The sequence below is a fragment of the Pinus tabuliformis genome, chromosome 3_1, assembly GCF_031772625.1.
Source record: "Pinus tabuliformis cultivar Carrire ecotype Pingquan chromosome 3_1, CPIR1, whole genome shotgun sequence".
NCBI classification, from domain to species: Eukaryota; Viridiplantae; Streptophyta; class Pinopsida; order Pinales; family Pinaceae; genus Pinus; species Pinus tabuliformis.
Genome location: NC_142301.1, coordinates 27,951,230 through 27,967,678, shown reverse-complemented (window position 1 = coordinate 27,967,678; position 16,449 = coordinate 27,951,230). Strand labels below are relative to the sequence as shown.

Below are 16,449 nucleotides of genomic sequence, written 5' to 3'. Positions count from 1 at the left end.
TTGATGTCTCCTCAAAATGGGGTTTGAATCAAGTCAAACCTTGAGCGATAGCATGTGTGAGACCTGCAAGTCAAAACATCCCTTCAATAAGGCATGGACGAGTGTGCAAAGTGGCCCCAAATTGTGGATTTCCTCCTCAAATCAAGTGCCATCCAAGTGGGTCCATGGAACAAGGCATCAGGTCTTTGAAGAAAACATGTGGATTGTCATCAATGCTCAACTAGCTTCATGAAGAAAGGGTTTGGCTCCTCATCAACCAATAAAATAGGATTATGTCTCAACATGTGTGCCAGATAGTACTCAAGTTGAAGGTCCAAGATGTAACAACCTTCTAGTAGTGTGGCAAGTGAAAGTTCCATAAAACAAGGAATGAATCCATTATGCAACAAATGTGTAATGTGCTATATCCAAACCATGTGTCTAAATGCCAAGTCATCAATCAATTCATCAAGAAGGGGAATGGCCTCATCAAAAGATGACAAAATGACAATGAGTGAGTATGTGCCTCCACATATGAGCCAGGGAAGGAGAGTGCTTCACACAAGACCATGATCCACCTCATAAGTTTAAAATGACCCATCCATGTGTACAAAACATCTATAAGCACTAGGGAATGGGAAAAATGGGTCTCTAACTATGCTCATACCCATTGATCAAAGTCATAAACCATATACAAAAGAGTGGGGGTTAAGTTTTCCAAGCACTCAAGATGTAGCCAAGCAAATGAACATGCCAATAGTGTCCACTTATCCCTAAAGTGCTAGGGTATTCCACCAACGGATCCATATATCCTCATATCCATTCATCTAGCGAAATATGGAGACTAGAACATCACATGACCAAGTGCAATGCTATCTCTCTATGACAAGCAAGCATACCAAGCAAAACATCATCAAGACATCCGTTATCATATTATCCCATCAACTATCAATTGAGGCATGAAAATTATCAATTGGACTCACAACCCCTAGGCCATCCAAAGCTCCATCAACATGTAAACCTGCCTTTGTGATAAAAATCACAAAAGTAGTGAAAAAATTCAGAAGTGTAGGCCTCATGCAAAATGAGGGGTAACACACTACTTTAAGTCCCAACTAAATTTGAGTTTAGAGCTGGAAGTTATGAAGATTCTAGGGGAAGGTATTAAAAAATTCAACAAATTAGGGTTTTTCTGGGACTTTTAATCAGACTAAATATCGCTGTAATTGCCATACAAAATAGTCCAAGTTTTTGACTGAATATTCTCATGTGTGTCCTCTTCCAAACATAATTTAAATCATTTGATTTGAATAATTCCATTCAAAATTTAGACATAATTTAAGCTGACGTATTGCTTACAAGTTACAACTCTTCTATGACTGGACAAGCAGCTCACACACATGAGAATATTCAGTCAAAACATCCTTTGAATCACTTAATTTGGATATTCCAATCAAAACTTCAGCCATTTTAAGCTGACATATTGTTTATAACCTTTCTAGATAAGTAGCCGACCTTGTACTAACAGTAAATCTGCAATTTCTATGTCAATTCCTACGAAATTTCCACCAGTTCTTCTTTCTAATCACACTTAATTTGGATAAACGAAACTGGAGTTGTACATAATATTGTCAGCGGGTGGTTGTAAAGGCGTTGCAAGTGGATGGGTTGCGGGTTCAAACCCATGGACCCCTTGTCATTTTGGTTTGAATTCTTTGGAATTATCCCAGTTAGGACTTAATTAGAGACCTATAATTACTGACCATTCTTAGAATTCAAACTTGTAAGAATTGTAGCTTCAAGAATTTCATACCAAATAATGTGAAATTTTATCTTTTGGTAGCCTCAAGTGTATTATTTCCATAGCATCAGATATCACAGAATTCTGGTCAGTCAATCAAAAGTTATTTTCAATTTACGTAAACTTACTATTTTTTACCATTCTTTAAAACTATATTAGAACCTAACTTGTACTATAGATAAAAGTGATGAAGAGTTGCACTCTATGAAATAGGAAAATATCTCCCAATAACGCTAATCTATTTGTGTGAGAACTACAATAATCTCCTATGTACTCTAGTTTCTCAGTAATTCACGACTAGGGCACCACTAGGGCCTTGGATCAGTAGTGAGGTCAACCGAATATTATGCCATCCACCAGGGTTCCATTCTCTCTATGGTTTGCCTCACCTGAATGTGATGGCAAAAGAGGATGAGATGGGTGCAAGTCTTGGGTGATTCTGGCAAATAGATACCCTGTAGTCCTACCATTGGATCTGAAGAAAGTCTATGCCATTAGGTGCAGCTTTTGACTTCCTTGCATGTTTCTCAAAGCAATTTCCAAGATATTGTTTTTTGCTCTTATTTCTCTTATGCGATCAACTCCTGACTGATGTTCCATTTACTGATACGAGTGATCCCTGATATTGACCTTGTGGATGACACAAATATCAACGTTTTAGTTTGATATGGTAAGATGATGCATATACCCAGTTTGATAGAATGAATGGGAATGGCTGACAAGCTATAGCCTGTTTATAGTATGCTAGTTTCAACTCCTAGAAGTGTAAACATTCATTAAGACTTTTTGGCTGCATCTATTGGACATTCTGCTTCAATTTACTAGTTCGATCCATAGAATGAGGCGGTCGTCAGGAAAAAAATTCTTTCGGATTTTGTCTTGTAATCTTGGTTCAAAATCACTCTGTAGTGGAACCAAAGGGTCAAATTATTCACAGAATCAATGAACAGTATGAGAAATGGCCCCACATCTCTCTCTCTATATATATTCTTTTCCCATGAACATGACTCTGCAGCATGACCTATTGTTATGCCTAACTACTGATATCATGCATTTGTAATATATTGAGATTATTAATCTTTCAACCGGACATACTGCACACGGTGTGGTCTTATTGTCGGGGAGCAAAGTGAGCTGACTTGTTATGTTTCTTGATTACAAGACAAATACAATGTTATCCTCCGATCTGTTAGCCTGCTCTTTTGATGTGGTTTGACAAAATTATGTAATAGATGGCATCTCACATTTTTTATTTGGGATGGGCAATGGTTGGAGCAGAAATGCAATATAGAGGTTGATGCTTCTTTTGTGGTTATGATTTTGAAACATTTACAGATCGCTGAGCTTCCTTTTCTCCTTCCATTTCAGTAGTTGAATGCTTAGGTCTAATGCTTTGTCAAACTTGTGCGCTTAGCTTATGGCAAGTGTAAGGCGTTCCTGCATTTCCTTCTACTAAAATGTTGAGCTCAAAACCGAGAAAACTATCAGTTTTCATTTACTATTTGATAGATGCAGAAAACTGTTAATTGTCTCGGAAGTTCATTTTTAATTGGTATAATCGATCTGCACATCAGCCCTAATCTTTTAGGCCCTAGACAAAGTTGAACTTATTTTATGGAAGGTGTTGGCAATTTTTTTCTGCTTGTCCATATTCAAAGTATTAAAATCCAAACATAAACCATGATCAGATCTGGATGCGTATTCATTTAAGCAGGAGCAAGTTTGTCACTTTAATGGTCACTTGCATATCAACTCTTCATTTATGTGTTTCTTGGTTTTGCCTTTTTAATTTCAAATTTTATATGCTTAACTATTGTTTGCTGACATGTTTTATCTGTCTATTGCAGATTGGAGAACTGAAAAAATTAGTTGAAGAAGGGAAAATAAAATACATTGGACTTTCTGAGGCTTCTGCATCAACAATTCGAAGAGCTCATGCTGTTCATCCTATAACAGCAGTTCAATTAGAGTGGTCGTTGTGGAGTAGGGATGTGGAGGAAGAGATTATTCCAACTTGCAGGTACAGGATGTTTTGGAGTTCAGATTTTCCATGTGGCCATTTGCCTAATACTATAAGTTACAAACTGAAAATTAAACATTTCATTGCAGGGAGCTTGGTATTGGAATTGTGCCTTATAGCCCTCTAGGGCGGGGATTCCTGTCTGCTGGAGCAAAGTTAATTGACAATTTAGAAGATGGTGATTTCAGAAAGGTATTTTGGATCCGTTTATTCTTATTTTGTACATTTTAGTTTTATGAACAGTTTTAGTTCTTTAATAGATACCTGATTTTATTCACATAAGCTTTTTCCATTTTCCCTCTTTTTCATGCTATGTGAACTAGAGATATTGTTTGAAAAGGCTTCGTACATGCTCACTTAGCGTTTCCATTTCTTCATTTTCTTTCGTCTATTTCCTGATAATTAGGTGTGGATCAACATGATTACACATCTTTGATTTTATGGCATATTTTTAATATACTTTTTTGTTTTGGTGCAGTTTATGCCAAGGTTTAGTAAAGAAAACCTTGAAAAAAATAAGGTTATATTCGAGAGAATACGTGAAATATCTTCAAAGAAGGCGTGCTCCCCCTCCCAACTGGCACTTGCTTGGGTGCAACATCAGGGAAATGATGTTGCACCCATACCTGGGACAACCAAAGCGAAGAACTTAGAAGAAAACATAGGTGCTCTTTCTGTTGAGCTCACACCCTTGGAGTTGAAGGAAGTAGCAGATTTGGTGTCCTCAGCTGGTGTATTTGGAGATCGATATGGTGACATGAATACCACATGGATAAACTCAGAAACACCCCCTCTGTCTTCATGGAAAGCTGCAGTATAATCTTTTTTAACATATGCGAATGAAATCCGTGGAATAAGTCTAGTAGGGAAGCTGTATTTCTTACCAGCGACACTGTTTTTTCCTTTTCGTTTTTTGTTTTCCTCTCTTGAATACATTATAGAGATGCCATGCCTTTGTATTTCTATGTATATGATGTATGTCGGATCCATGTTTTGATTTACAAATGCGTGTCGCGTTTCAATTAGTTATATGTCATACGTAGGGACATTAGACAGGCTGTCGCCTGCCAGCACAACGAACATAAAGTTAATTAGTTGCAGCTTTCTCCTTTCAACTGGTAATAGAATAGCAAAATTGTTGGCTGAAACAACCTTGAGTTAATTAGTCGTAGCTGTCTCCTTTCTCGTTTCAAATGGTAATACAATACGAATTTCGTTGGACTACGCTCTTGTATTTGTCATTCAACATTGCTTTTGTTTCCAGGTGGACATTATCAAGTCGACATGACAACCAAGAGATATGACAAACAGGTTTGTGGCCATCAACAGTATGTTAAGATTGTCGACGGTACAAGGAATGCTGAAGGTTGGGCAGCCACTGTGGAATGATGATATACTGTTAAAATAAATTATCTCAATGGGAGTTTGTTGGTGTACATGTACCTAGTTAGTTTTAATTAGCTTAAGTTCAACTTTAGTTATTGTATGTGATGTCTATTTGCCTTTAGTTAGTTAACTCGAGTGCTTACATGTGGTATGCATTTGGTTTTAGTTATTTAACTCTAGTGCTTTCATGTGGTGCATGTGCACATTAACAAAACGTAAAGCACACTTAGCTTCAGTTAGCTTTATTTATCCCTAGTTATTGCATGTACAACTAAGCTTAATTTATTGCTTTATGTATTGCTTCTCAAACCAATATTGAGAAAATCAAATTCTTCTTGATTCCAATTTTCTTTTTCAATTTCTTGCAAGTTTGTGCAATTATTCTTCAACTAGATCTGTATTTGTGCTCTAATAATTTTATATGGTATCAGAGCTACAAGGGCTTGGAGAAGGTGCATGAACAATATTTTGCAGGTTTGAATATCAAAGAATTGGAAATTGTTCGGAGATTTGATTTGCAGATCAAAATATTGGAGAACTACCACAATTGTTGCTACAACTAAAGGTGAAAGAATGGAGTTCTCATCTTCAGCTATTCTTACTTCGTATAACTACTTCCAATGGAAGCCAAAGATTTTGCTTCACCTCAGAGGCAAAGGCTTGTATCGAATAGTTATGAATATGGAAGTTGAACCAAATTCCGCCATTGAAAAATCCAAATACTTCAACAGGATGGACGAGGCTTTTGGTCTTCTATTATTGTCCATATCTCCAACATTGCGTTTCCATGTGGACACATGCAACACTCCAAATGAGGTCTAGACAATCTTGGAGAATTTATTTGGAAAGCAGGATGAGATGCGGGCTCATATTCTCGAAAATGAGCTAAATTCCTTAGATCCAAACAACTTTGAGAACATTCAAGATTTCTTTACGAAATTCAAATCATTGCTTCTACAATTACATGATTGCGGGATCGATAAATCCAAATAGGAAGGTCAATTGATCCTTTCTATTTTGTCTAAATTAGGCCCTGAATATGTTTTTTTTGTTTCTACATTTCATACAGTTAGACTTGCAACTGGAGATAAATGGAAAATGCCCAAACTTGATGCATTTATTGAGTCTCTCATTCATGAGCAGGATAAGCTCATCAAAATGGGTTCATTAAAGTCTCCAAATGCACATGCACTTGCCATGCATGAGAAAGGAAAGTCCAACTCGAAACCAAATCAGCAATCCAAAGGCAAAGGAAAGGCAAGAGATCTAGATCCAAGAAAGGGAGGAAATCCAAAACCTCCAGATGATTCTTCCAGCTCCAAGGGTAAGAAGGGAAAGAAAGGAAACTCCAAGTGTCCTTATTGTAATAGAGGTTATCATCCTGAATCCTCTTGCATGCAGAAGACTATTGATCTAATGGCAAAGACTCTTTAGCAAAATAATCTTGGTCATCACATTCCAAAAAGTGTCAAGAAGAAGGCAAAGGAAAAACTATAAAAAACAAGGGGTAATGGTCATGCTTTGATTGCCCTTCATTCTACACCGCAAAAATGGATCATCGATTCAAGAGCTTCACATCATATGGCTTCTTCAAAGGAATCATTTTCTTCTCTACATGCATACTCGAGACCTCCTATTCTCATGGGGGACAATTCTACAGTTAAAGCAACTGGACAAGGAAGAGTGCAATTCGAAGATGGAAGTTTTGAGAATGCCTTGCATATTCCAAGGCTTTTTGTGAATCTTCTTTTAGTGTATCAGATGACGCACACAGGCACCAGAAGGAAAGTGGAATTTACCCGTTATTCCGTGAGCCTTAATGATATGCAAACCAACTTGAAGATTGCATTTGGAAAGGTAAATGATCAATCTTGTATGTATATATTTTACGACTTTTTTCCTCAATTAGATTCTATTTTGCTACTTATGCATGCAAATGAAGAAAGTAGGATTTGGCACGAGAGAATTGGACACTTGAATTTCAGATATATGCAGCAACTTACCAAGCAAGTGATGGTTAAAGGATTGTCAACCATTGAATTTTCAAATGGTGTTTGTAATGGATGTGCTCTTGGAAAGCATCCACAAGACAAGTTCGAGAAGGGGCATGCATGGAGAGCCTCTTCACCTTTGGAGCTTGTACATAGTGATCTCATGGGTCCATTTCTAGTACTTTCAATGAGCAAAGCAAGATATGTGTTGTCATTTATAGATGATTACATGAGATTCACTTGGGTTTACTTCTTGAAACTCAAGTTTGAAGTTTTTCAACATCTAAAGATTTTCAAAGCACATGTAGAAAATCAGTCTAAAAAACACATCAAGATACTTTGCGCAGATAATGGGAAGGAATATGTCAATAAAGATATCAAGAATCTTTGTCATGAAGTAGGCATACAATTCCTTACACTTCACAGCAAAATGGGGTGGCCGAAAGGAAGAATAGATCTTTGAAAGAGATGGCCAATTGCATGTTGCATGCAAGATCTCTTCCATCAAAATTGTGGGTTGAAGCTATCAATTGTGCCTCATACATCCAAAATAGATCTCCTCATAAATATATTATTGGAAAAACACCTTTTGAGGCTTGGACTGGCATGCAACCTGAATTCAATCATTTCCGCATTTTCGGATCTCGAGCATGGGCCCGCATTCCTACAGAGAAGAGAAAGGCTTTGGAGCCTCAGCGTAAAGCATGCATGTTTGTTGGATATCTTGATGAAGTTAAAGGGTACAAACTGCTTGATATCAACACTGAAGTGCTCTTTATAAAAAAGAGTGTAAAGTTTGAAGAAGATGCTTTGCATGCACTACCAGATGAACATGTTACAAAGTTTCCCTCACCATTAATTGATGAGTATGCAAATGATACTTCATATTATAATTCTGGTCTAGATGAGCCTTTGCCTCTGACACATATTGGACTGCCAATTGTTGAACATCAAGATCATACTTCCTCATGTAGTTCAGAAGATTCTTGACCACTTTCAACACAAAAATGGCACAACATGAGTGATCTCCTAGATGATCCTACCACTATACCTCAGTTTGAGGAAAATCCACAAGCACTCTTAGCTATGGAGGCATGCATGCCCATGCACGCTTATATGATGCATGCATCTGATCCACAGACTTATGCACAAGCAATTGGGCATCCTGAATGGGAAGTAGCTATGGATGAGGAACACAACTCTCTAATTGAGAACCTGACTTCGGATCTGGTTCCGCTACCTTCCAATCGTAAACTTGTGAGGTGAAAGTGGGTTTATCGGACCAAGAAAGCAAAAGATGACCAAGTTAGTCGATATAAAGCATGGTTGGTGGCGAAAGGTTTTTAGCAGGTGCATGGTGTTGACTATGATGAGGCTTTTGATCTAGTGGAAAAAATGGATACCATTTGGCTAGCTCTATCCATTGCAGCAACAAGAAGATGGGAGGTGCATCATATGGATGTGAAGAATGCCTTTCTTCACGATGTTCTCGAGGAGGAAATCTACATGGAGCAGCCACATGGATACGTGCAAAATTCATCTCTGGTATGCAAACTAAAGAAGTCTCTATATGGCCTCAAGCAGACACCTAGAGCGTGGTATGCAAAGATGGATTCCTATTTGTTATCTCAAAATTTTGTATGGTGCAAATCTGATTCCAATGTTTATTTCTGAAGAAAATTGGCTCCTTGTTGATCATAGTACTTTGCTTAGATGATCTTTTGATAATAGATAGCTCAGTGTCCACCATTGTTGAGATTAAAACTGCGTTGCATAAGCAGTTTTCTATGATAGACATAGGCTTACGAAATTTCTTCCTTGGACTAGAGATCAATTAGAGTGGTTCTGGGATTACCATTTCTCAACCAAAGTATGCTAGAGATATTTTGGGACGATTTCACATGAGTGACTGCAAGCTCACAACCACACCTTTCTTATGAGGGATAAAGCTTGAGAATGGAAAAGACACACCATTGGTTGATTGCACATTGTACCGTCAACTTGTGGGAAGTCTTCTTTATCTCAATCACTCCTGTCTTGATCTCTCATATGTCATAGGAGCAGTTTCCAAATACATGCAAGAGCCACATGAGTTGCATTGGAAAGTTGCAAAGAGCATCCTTTGATATGTCCAGGGGACAATCACCTATGGGATTCATTATGCAGCAAATTGTTCTTTGGACCTCATTGGATTCATAGATTCAAATTGGGCTAGCAACAACATTGATCACAAGTCCACCTTTGGTTATGTACTTAGTTTGGGATCCGACCCAATTTGTTGGTCAAGCAAGAAGCATGTTGCCATTGCTTTATCATCAGCAAAGACTGAGTACAGAGGAACCATCAACGCCATTATTCAGGCCATTTGACTATGTCATTTCCTATCTGAGCTTGGTATCAGTGTCCATCGTCCAATTGTCATTTGGTGCGATAATCAAAGTACGCTAAAGTTTTGTAGACCCAATGCAGCGACAACATACCAAACATATCAAGATCCACATGCACTTCATTAGAGAACTAATTCATGATGGGATCATCGATCTTCAGTGATGTCCCAGTTTTGAGCAGATTGTCGATATCTTCACCAAGACTTTCACTAAGCAAAAGTTTTATTTCTGCGAGATCATCTCGGGGTGAAGGACACCACTGCCTACCAATTGTCTTTTCTCTACTTTTGGATTATATTTTGAGGGGGGGAGGGGTGGGAGGATTTCTTCCCACTGGGGTTTGCCTCTTTCCTCTTTTCATGCATTGTATATGAGTACCTAAAATGGCCTTGTTGTCGAGGCTAATTCATTTTGTATCACACTCACCTAAGTTATGCTTAAGGGGGGGTGTTGGTGTACATGCACCTAGTTAGTCTTAACTAGCTTCTGTTAAAATCTAGTTATTGCATCTGATGTGCACTTGACTTTAGTTAGTTAACTCCAATGCTTACATGTGGTGTGCACTTGGCTTTAGTTAGTTAACTCTAGTGCTTGTATGTGGTGCATGTGCACATTAACAGAACATAAAGTACACTTAGCTCCAGTGAGCTTTAATTATCCGTAGTTACAACATGTACAACAAAGCTTAACTTAGTTGCTTTATGTATTGATTCTCAAACCAATATTGAGAAAATCAAATTCATTCTTGATTCCAATTTTCTTTTTTTCAATTTCTTGCAAGTTTGTGCAATTATACTTAAGCTAGATCCCAATTTTTGCTCTAATAATTTTACCGAGCTAAGAGCGTTATAGTCGGATATATAATTACATCGAGTTCTTGATAAAGGTAAGATGAGTGGAGATATTCTTGAAAAACGCCATTTTTAGAATTGATAAATTGATATGAAACAAGTGTAAATTCATTTTAATTTAATTTTGGATTTAGCCAGTTAAGAGATTAAATTTATTAGGAGTTATTTTGATGGATTTGATTCCTTTTTATGTTTTGTAAATTCAGAATCAAGATGGATCTATGGTAAACTCATAAACTCAATAACCATTATGAAATTTACAGCATTAAAAATATGAATAATAACAAAATAGCAATGTTCAATGATAAAGAAGGTGAATAATAACAAAGTGTTAGTATGCAGTTTCAATATATTTTCTTTAGTGTTTCTCTTGTAGACATACTTGCACACTTTGCCATCTTGTCATAATGATTGTATAAACTCAAGTTAAAGATCAAACTCTACTAATTTTTCTTTATGATATTAATATTTATTTTTCTAACGTTAATATTTGTGGCTTATGGACCATTAATTCTCAAGAAAGTCCTAGTGGAATTTGTTGAACTATGCAATGAGACATGGGACACGAAGATAGGTGGAAAAGGTGTTAACCATGTTAACAATATATTTATCCGATGATATCAATATATATTATGGGATGTAATCACTTCATGAATTTAAAAAGTGACAACACACTAGCAGCGCATCAAAAGATATGGATCACTTTATCAAGGATAAGGATGATAGCCAATCAAGAGGTGTTTTAAGACTTTGTGATGCAAGAGCATTGGCTCTCAAAGATCAAGCTCGAAGTATCTAGTCGGACCTAAAGGTCTAGACGTTAGCCAAGAAGGGGCCATTGTAAAATTTCATGTAAAACAATCGTTATTTCTTAGCAAGCGTAGATAGGTAATCTATTTAGTGGTTCATTTAAAATTAAGGTTGGCTCAGCCATTATTAGTTTTAAATTAGGCAAACAGATCAAGGTAGGATTAGTTAGGAACTAGTTTGAAGAAATTGTTGAACAACTGAAAAGTAACTGAGGAGCAGTTCCTCAACTGTAAAGAAACTGCTAATAATGTATTGAAAAGGAAAAAAGAGAGAGGTTGGAGAGGTTAGACAGAGAGAGAGAGTTAGATATTTAGTTGTGTTTGTAAGCTTACGGGCAGATGATGATCAGAGGCCACTAATTAGAAGATCAGGCCGAGAAGAGACAGAGAGTCTCATCATGTAATTGTTTATTGATATATGTATAAGAACAGAGATTCAATTCTAAATTGTATAAGTGTGTGTTGAGTATCGAATGGTGAGTGAGGAGTGAATTTGAGTATTCTGTATAACATATGTATGCAGGCGAAGTTCAGCAAACACACAGAGGGAAGCATGATGAAGAGGATCATAATGGAGTGTTGAATCCATTAGAAGGATCAAAGACAAAGCTCAGGAGAAAGTGCGCAGTGAAAAAGCCGAGGGACCAGAACTTTGAAGAAACCCGAAGCCATAGTGAAACGCTGAAGAAATAGCGTAAAAACATAAGTAATTGGAATAGCAGAGAAGTGAAGTATCCATGCACAGTAGCTGTCGGATCGGGAAGATCAACGGCTAGGATTAAGTCGTAGGGGTGTAACAATTGGGATCACATTGCAATCTTTCAAAGGGAGGAAGCGAAGTGCGATTGCAACATGCGATGTATAGCCGGACCCGAAACCCTTATCGAATGTGACCTAGAACCCATCGGGTCCGAAATACATGTCGGATCAGAGTTTTAAAGTGGAAGAAGTCAAGAACAAAGGTTAACGGAACGGCCAATAAGGGACATTGCGATACGCCAATTAGGCGATGGTCGATCAATGCCAATACGCCAATAGCGATGAAGCCGATCGGAGATCAGAGATGCGATAGATCGGAGGCATCGGCGAACGGGAATCAGAGGAGGAGCCGCGCAGCGGAAGTTTTGATATGGAAAGGCGGACCCGACGATCTTTATGAGCGCGAGTGTAAAACAATTGAAGTCTGGCCTTATGTGTTTCGGGTCAGTATTTCATGTATTTTCCTTTGTATTCGGTAAAATGTTGTGCCGAGTCTTTTAAGGCTTAAGTGGTGTTAAACAATTTCGATAGTCGCATATCAGAGTCGGAGGGGTGATAGAACATACATGTGGTATGACCACGGTAACTTGCGATGAGCGATTGCGATAAAGGTAATTCTCAGAAAATGTGCAAAGGCTTATGAAGGGCGGAAAAAGGTATGTTTGTGCATGTTTTTACGTGTATTTTCTTATAAGAGAATTACAATGGATTAAAGCGCCGATAGAAGGGTTTTTCCAATTATAACCCAAAGTTATAAAGTGGGTTTGGATATATGTGTGGCATGGGGACTAACAAAGGTTTGTGAGGATTTAAAGAGTCCCGATAGTGAAAGGAATGAAGGGTTAGACTATATGGTCAGCTTAATAAATGTTTCCATATAAGTTCTAATGAAAGGGGCCTTAACCTATTTTTGATTATAATGAATCTTTGACTGGAAGGTCATATAATTCCTGGGCAGAAATGGTTTATGCATGGTTTATATGCATACTGTGGGTAAAGCAGGGGTAACCCTGCGTCAATTGGTATCAGAGCAGTTAAAGCTTTTTGAGGAAACTTAGCAGGTTATGTTTTTTGAAGAAAGAAGACAGACAGGAGGTCTGTAGAGGAAAAGAAATCAGATTATAAATCTGAAAAGGTGGAGGCAAATGTAGAAAGGAAAGTTAGACAGTAAAATCTAACAAAGCGATGGTTGATTTCTTGGGAAGAATGAAGATCCATTCGAATGTTGAAGAGTGGAAGCAGACTGCCTTGTGAAATCATGCAGGTAGTGTTTTATGTTAACTCTGGTTTGAATTTTACAGGTTAACGACAGATTAAAGATTGATAGCAGCAGACAAACAAGGAAATTTGTATGTGTTCTAAGGAACAAAGTGAATGAAAGACTCTGGAGAAAAAAAGAAAAAAAAAGTAGCAGTGAACCTGAAGAATCCAATTGAAGGTTGGACAGAGAGGATAAGAGTATTCTCAAAAGGGAACTGAGAAGCAAGCTTTTGAAAGCTTGGGAATGGTCTTTGTTTTAAATATCATTGATATGCAGGTAACAACAATTAGTGAAGCATCTCAGCAAGAAGATCACAACCTTAAGAGTAGTGATGAAGGAAGCCAGTAAGGGTTTCTAAGAGAGTGTGGCCAGAACCTAGTATTTCAGTTGTGATTGAAATACAAGAGGAAAATTGTGTTCTCTAAGGTGCAAATGAGTTGAAGCCTAGAAGGAGCAGAGAGAAGTGCTCAAAGGAGGTTCCAAAGATAGAGAACCAAGTACTTGCCAAAAGACCAAGTACAAAGGAAAGCTTGGTGAGGTAAGTTGCAACAAGGAGGACTTGTTGTTGCGGAGGCTTTAGTGCAGCTCATAGTGAATGAATGAGGAACTCATAGAGAGAGGAGAAGAAGATGGCTACTGATAGTCATAGCAGAGGTTCTGAGGAAGACCACAGCAGAAGAAAAGTGAAGAAAGAAGATGCCAAGGCAAATGGCATATGGAAGCAGTTGACTGATGAAGAATATGAGAGGGAGAAGGTTGAGATAAGAGTCCATCTTGAAGTACTGATGGAACTGTTACAGAGGAAAGAGAAAGACCAAAGGTATGGTTATATAATGAGAAAGAAGGTAAAATGGCATAGGCTACAAAAGAAGAGAGAGCAGCAGGTGAATACTCAGTTAATAGAGGAGCTTAGGAAGCTTGAGCAGATAATGGATGTTCAATTGAGGTCAGAGAAGCTCAAAGGAGTTGAACTACAACAAAACAAAGTTGCTGGAGAAGAACAAGTTCCTTGTGAACTTGAAGATGGAGAAATGATATCCAAAACATCAGTTGAGGCTATTGAGCCTTATGCTTTTGAAATTAACAATTTGTGTATGTTTGCAGATGTAATACATGATGATGGACGATCTTTGGGTATTGTCAAAGAAGAGGAAAAGGAGAGACAAAATTTGAATTTTGTTTTAAAGAAGAAGGATGAGACAGTTAGGTCTCATGAGGAAGCTTATACACAGTTGGGGGAAAATATTGCTTTTCAGCATACTGCTAAAGTTGTAAACAGAGGGAGTTTGGCTTATATGGGTAGCCAAAAGCAAGCAGAAGAGAAGGAAGATGTCAAGCATACAAATTTAACGCTTGAAGAAGCTAACAGAGAGATTTTATTGTTAGAAAATATGTTAAGAGAGTCTGAGTCAAGCCATGAATTGAGACCTCAGGTAAATGATTTAAGTTTTAGTAATTTTGATGAAGAAATGAGGTTTTTTGAAGAATGCATAGGTAGAGATGTGAATGAGGAAGATTCAGTCAGCCCAGAAGGACAGATGAAAGTGTCACGTAACAGTGACAAAGAGAAGAATAGAAATGTACAAGAGGATGGGACAAATATGTCTCATGCTAAAGAAGAATCAGTCTTAGAACTGAAGGAGACTGAATTGACTACCAGGATTAGTCAAGGAGCTGAAGGACAACTATGGAATGTTGTCAAGGAAAAGGAGGAGATTTATGCTAGAATTGATAAGCAGCATAGTGATGAGGTGTTTGAAAGGAATCAGGTAGAAAGTTAATTGCTGAACTATTTGCTGGCGGCATCTGAGCATGGGAAAGGGATTGCAGACATTGACAAAAGAATATCTCAAGTTTTGACTAAGACAAAAGCAGGTATTAGTTTGCTAAACTATGTGATGTTAACTAATATACAGAGTAATGTGAGTGAATATGTTACTGCAGTCAGGGAATTAGAGAGCAGTTTACTTTTTGAAAGTAAATTTACAGACAAGGAGCAACAATTGGATATTGCAGAGGGAGATAACTTGAAGGATACTCAGGAAGTTTGGGTAGCAACAATATCTGGAGCAATCTCAAGAATAATAACAGAAGTTGAAGCAGAAAAAGATGAAGGAAGTAATCAGCAGTTTAAATATGAAAGGACAACGTGCAGTGAGATGCAGTGGCAGAGTAATAAAAGCAAGATTTGTTATCAACAAAGGATTGAACTGCAAGAGGCCATAGATGAACTATGGGATTTGATGCGAGTACCTAAGAAAAACTACAACAGAGCCAAGCAAGTAATCCATTGTAAAGTTGAATGGAGGGTGAAGAATGTTGAAGGTAAAGACAGCGGAGCACTACAGCATAAGGTGTGGAAGCCTGGAAGGTTACAACCAAAGAGAGATGAAGACAGTGAAGCTTATGGACAACAACAAACAAAATTTTGGGACCCTGGAGGTTTTCCATTTAACTTATGAAGGCACATGATCAGGAGATCATGAATGTTTTCAACTTTTGGAGTCTGATGCAAGAGCATTGGCTCTCAAAGATCAAGCTCGAAGTATCTAGTCGGACCTAAAGGTCTAGACGTTAGCCAAGAAGGGGCCATTGTAAAATTTCATGTAAAACAATCTTTATTTCTTAGCAAGCGTAGATAGGAAATCCATTTAGTGTTTCATTTAAAATCAAGGCTGGCTCAATGATTATTAGTTTTAAATTAGGCAAGTCGATCAAGGTAGGATTAGTTAGGAACTAGTTTGAAGAAACTGTTGAGCAACTGAAAAGTAACTGAGGAACAGTTCCTCAACTGTAAAGAAACTGCTAATAATGTATTGAAAAGGAAAAAAGAGAGAGGTTGGAGAGGTTAGACAGAGAGAGAGAGTTAGATATTTAGTTGTGTTTGTAAGCCTACGGGCAAATGATGATCAGAGGCCACTAATTAGAAGATCAGGCCGAGAAGAGACAGAGAGTCTCATCATGTAATTGTTTATTGATATATGTATAAGCACAGAGATTCAATTCTAAATTGTATAAGTGTGTGTTGAGTATCGAATGGTGAGTGAGGAGTGAATCAGAGTATTCTGTATAACATATGTATGCAGGCGGAGTTCGGCAAACACACAGAGGGAAGCATGATGAAGAGGATCATAACGGAGTGTTGAATCCATTAGAAGGATCAAAGACAAAGCTCAGGAGAAAGTGCACAGTGAAAAAGCCGAGG

General features: G+C 37.8%; 1 protein-coding gene across 1 annotated transcript in view; it reads left to right on the top strand.

The window, feature by feature from the left end:
* The window catches only part of LOC149185598 (putative aldo-keto reductase 2), a 108,314-nt gene extending 103,286 nt beyond the window's left edge, over window positions 1-5,028 (top strand). The window contains exons 3-5 of the mRNA XM_089410737.1: window positions 3,628-3,800; window positions 3,890-3,992; window positions 4,279-5,028. Of these exons, the coding sequence (XP_089266863.1) occupies window positions 3,628-3,800; window positions 3,890-3,992; window positions 4,279-4,620 (618 nt within the window). The 3' untranslated portion in view covers window positions 4,621-5,028. The remainder of the gene's footprint in view (window positions 1-3,627; window positions 3,801-3,889; window positions 3,993-4,278) is intronic.
* Window positions 5,029-16,449: the final 11,421 nt, after the last annotated feature.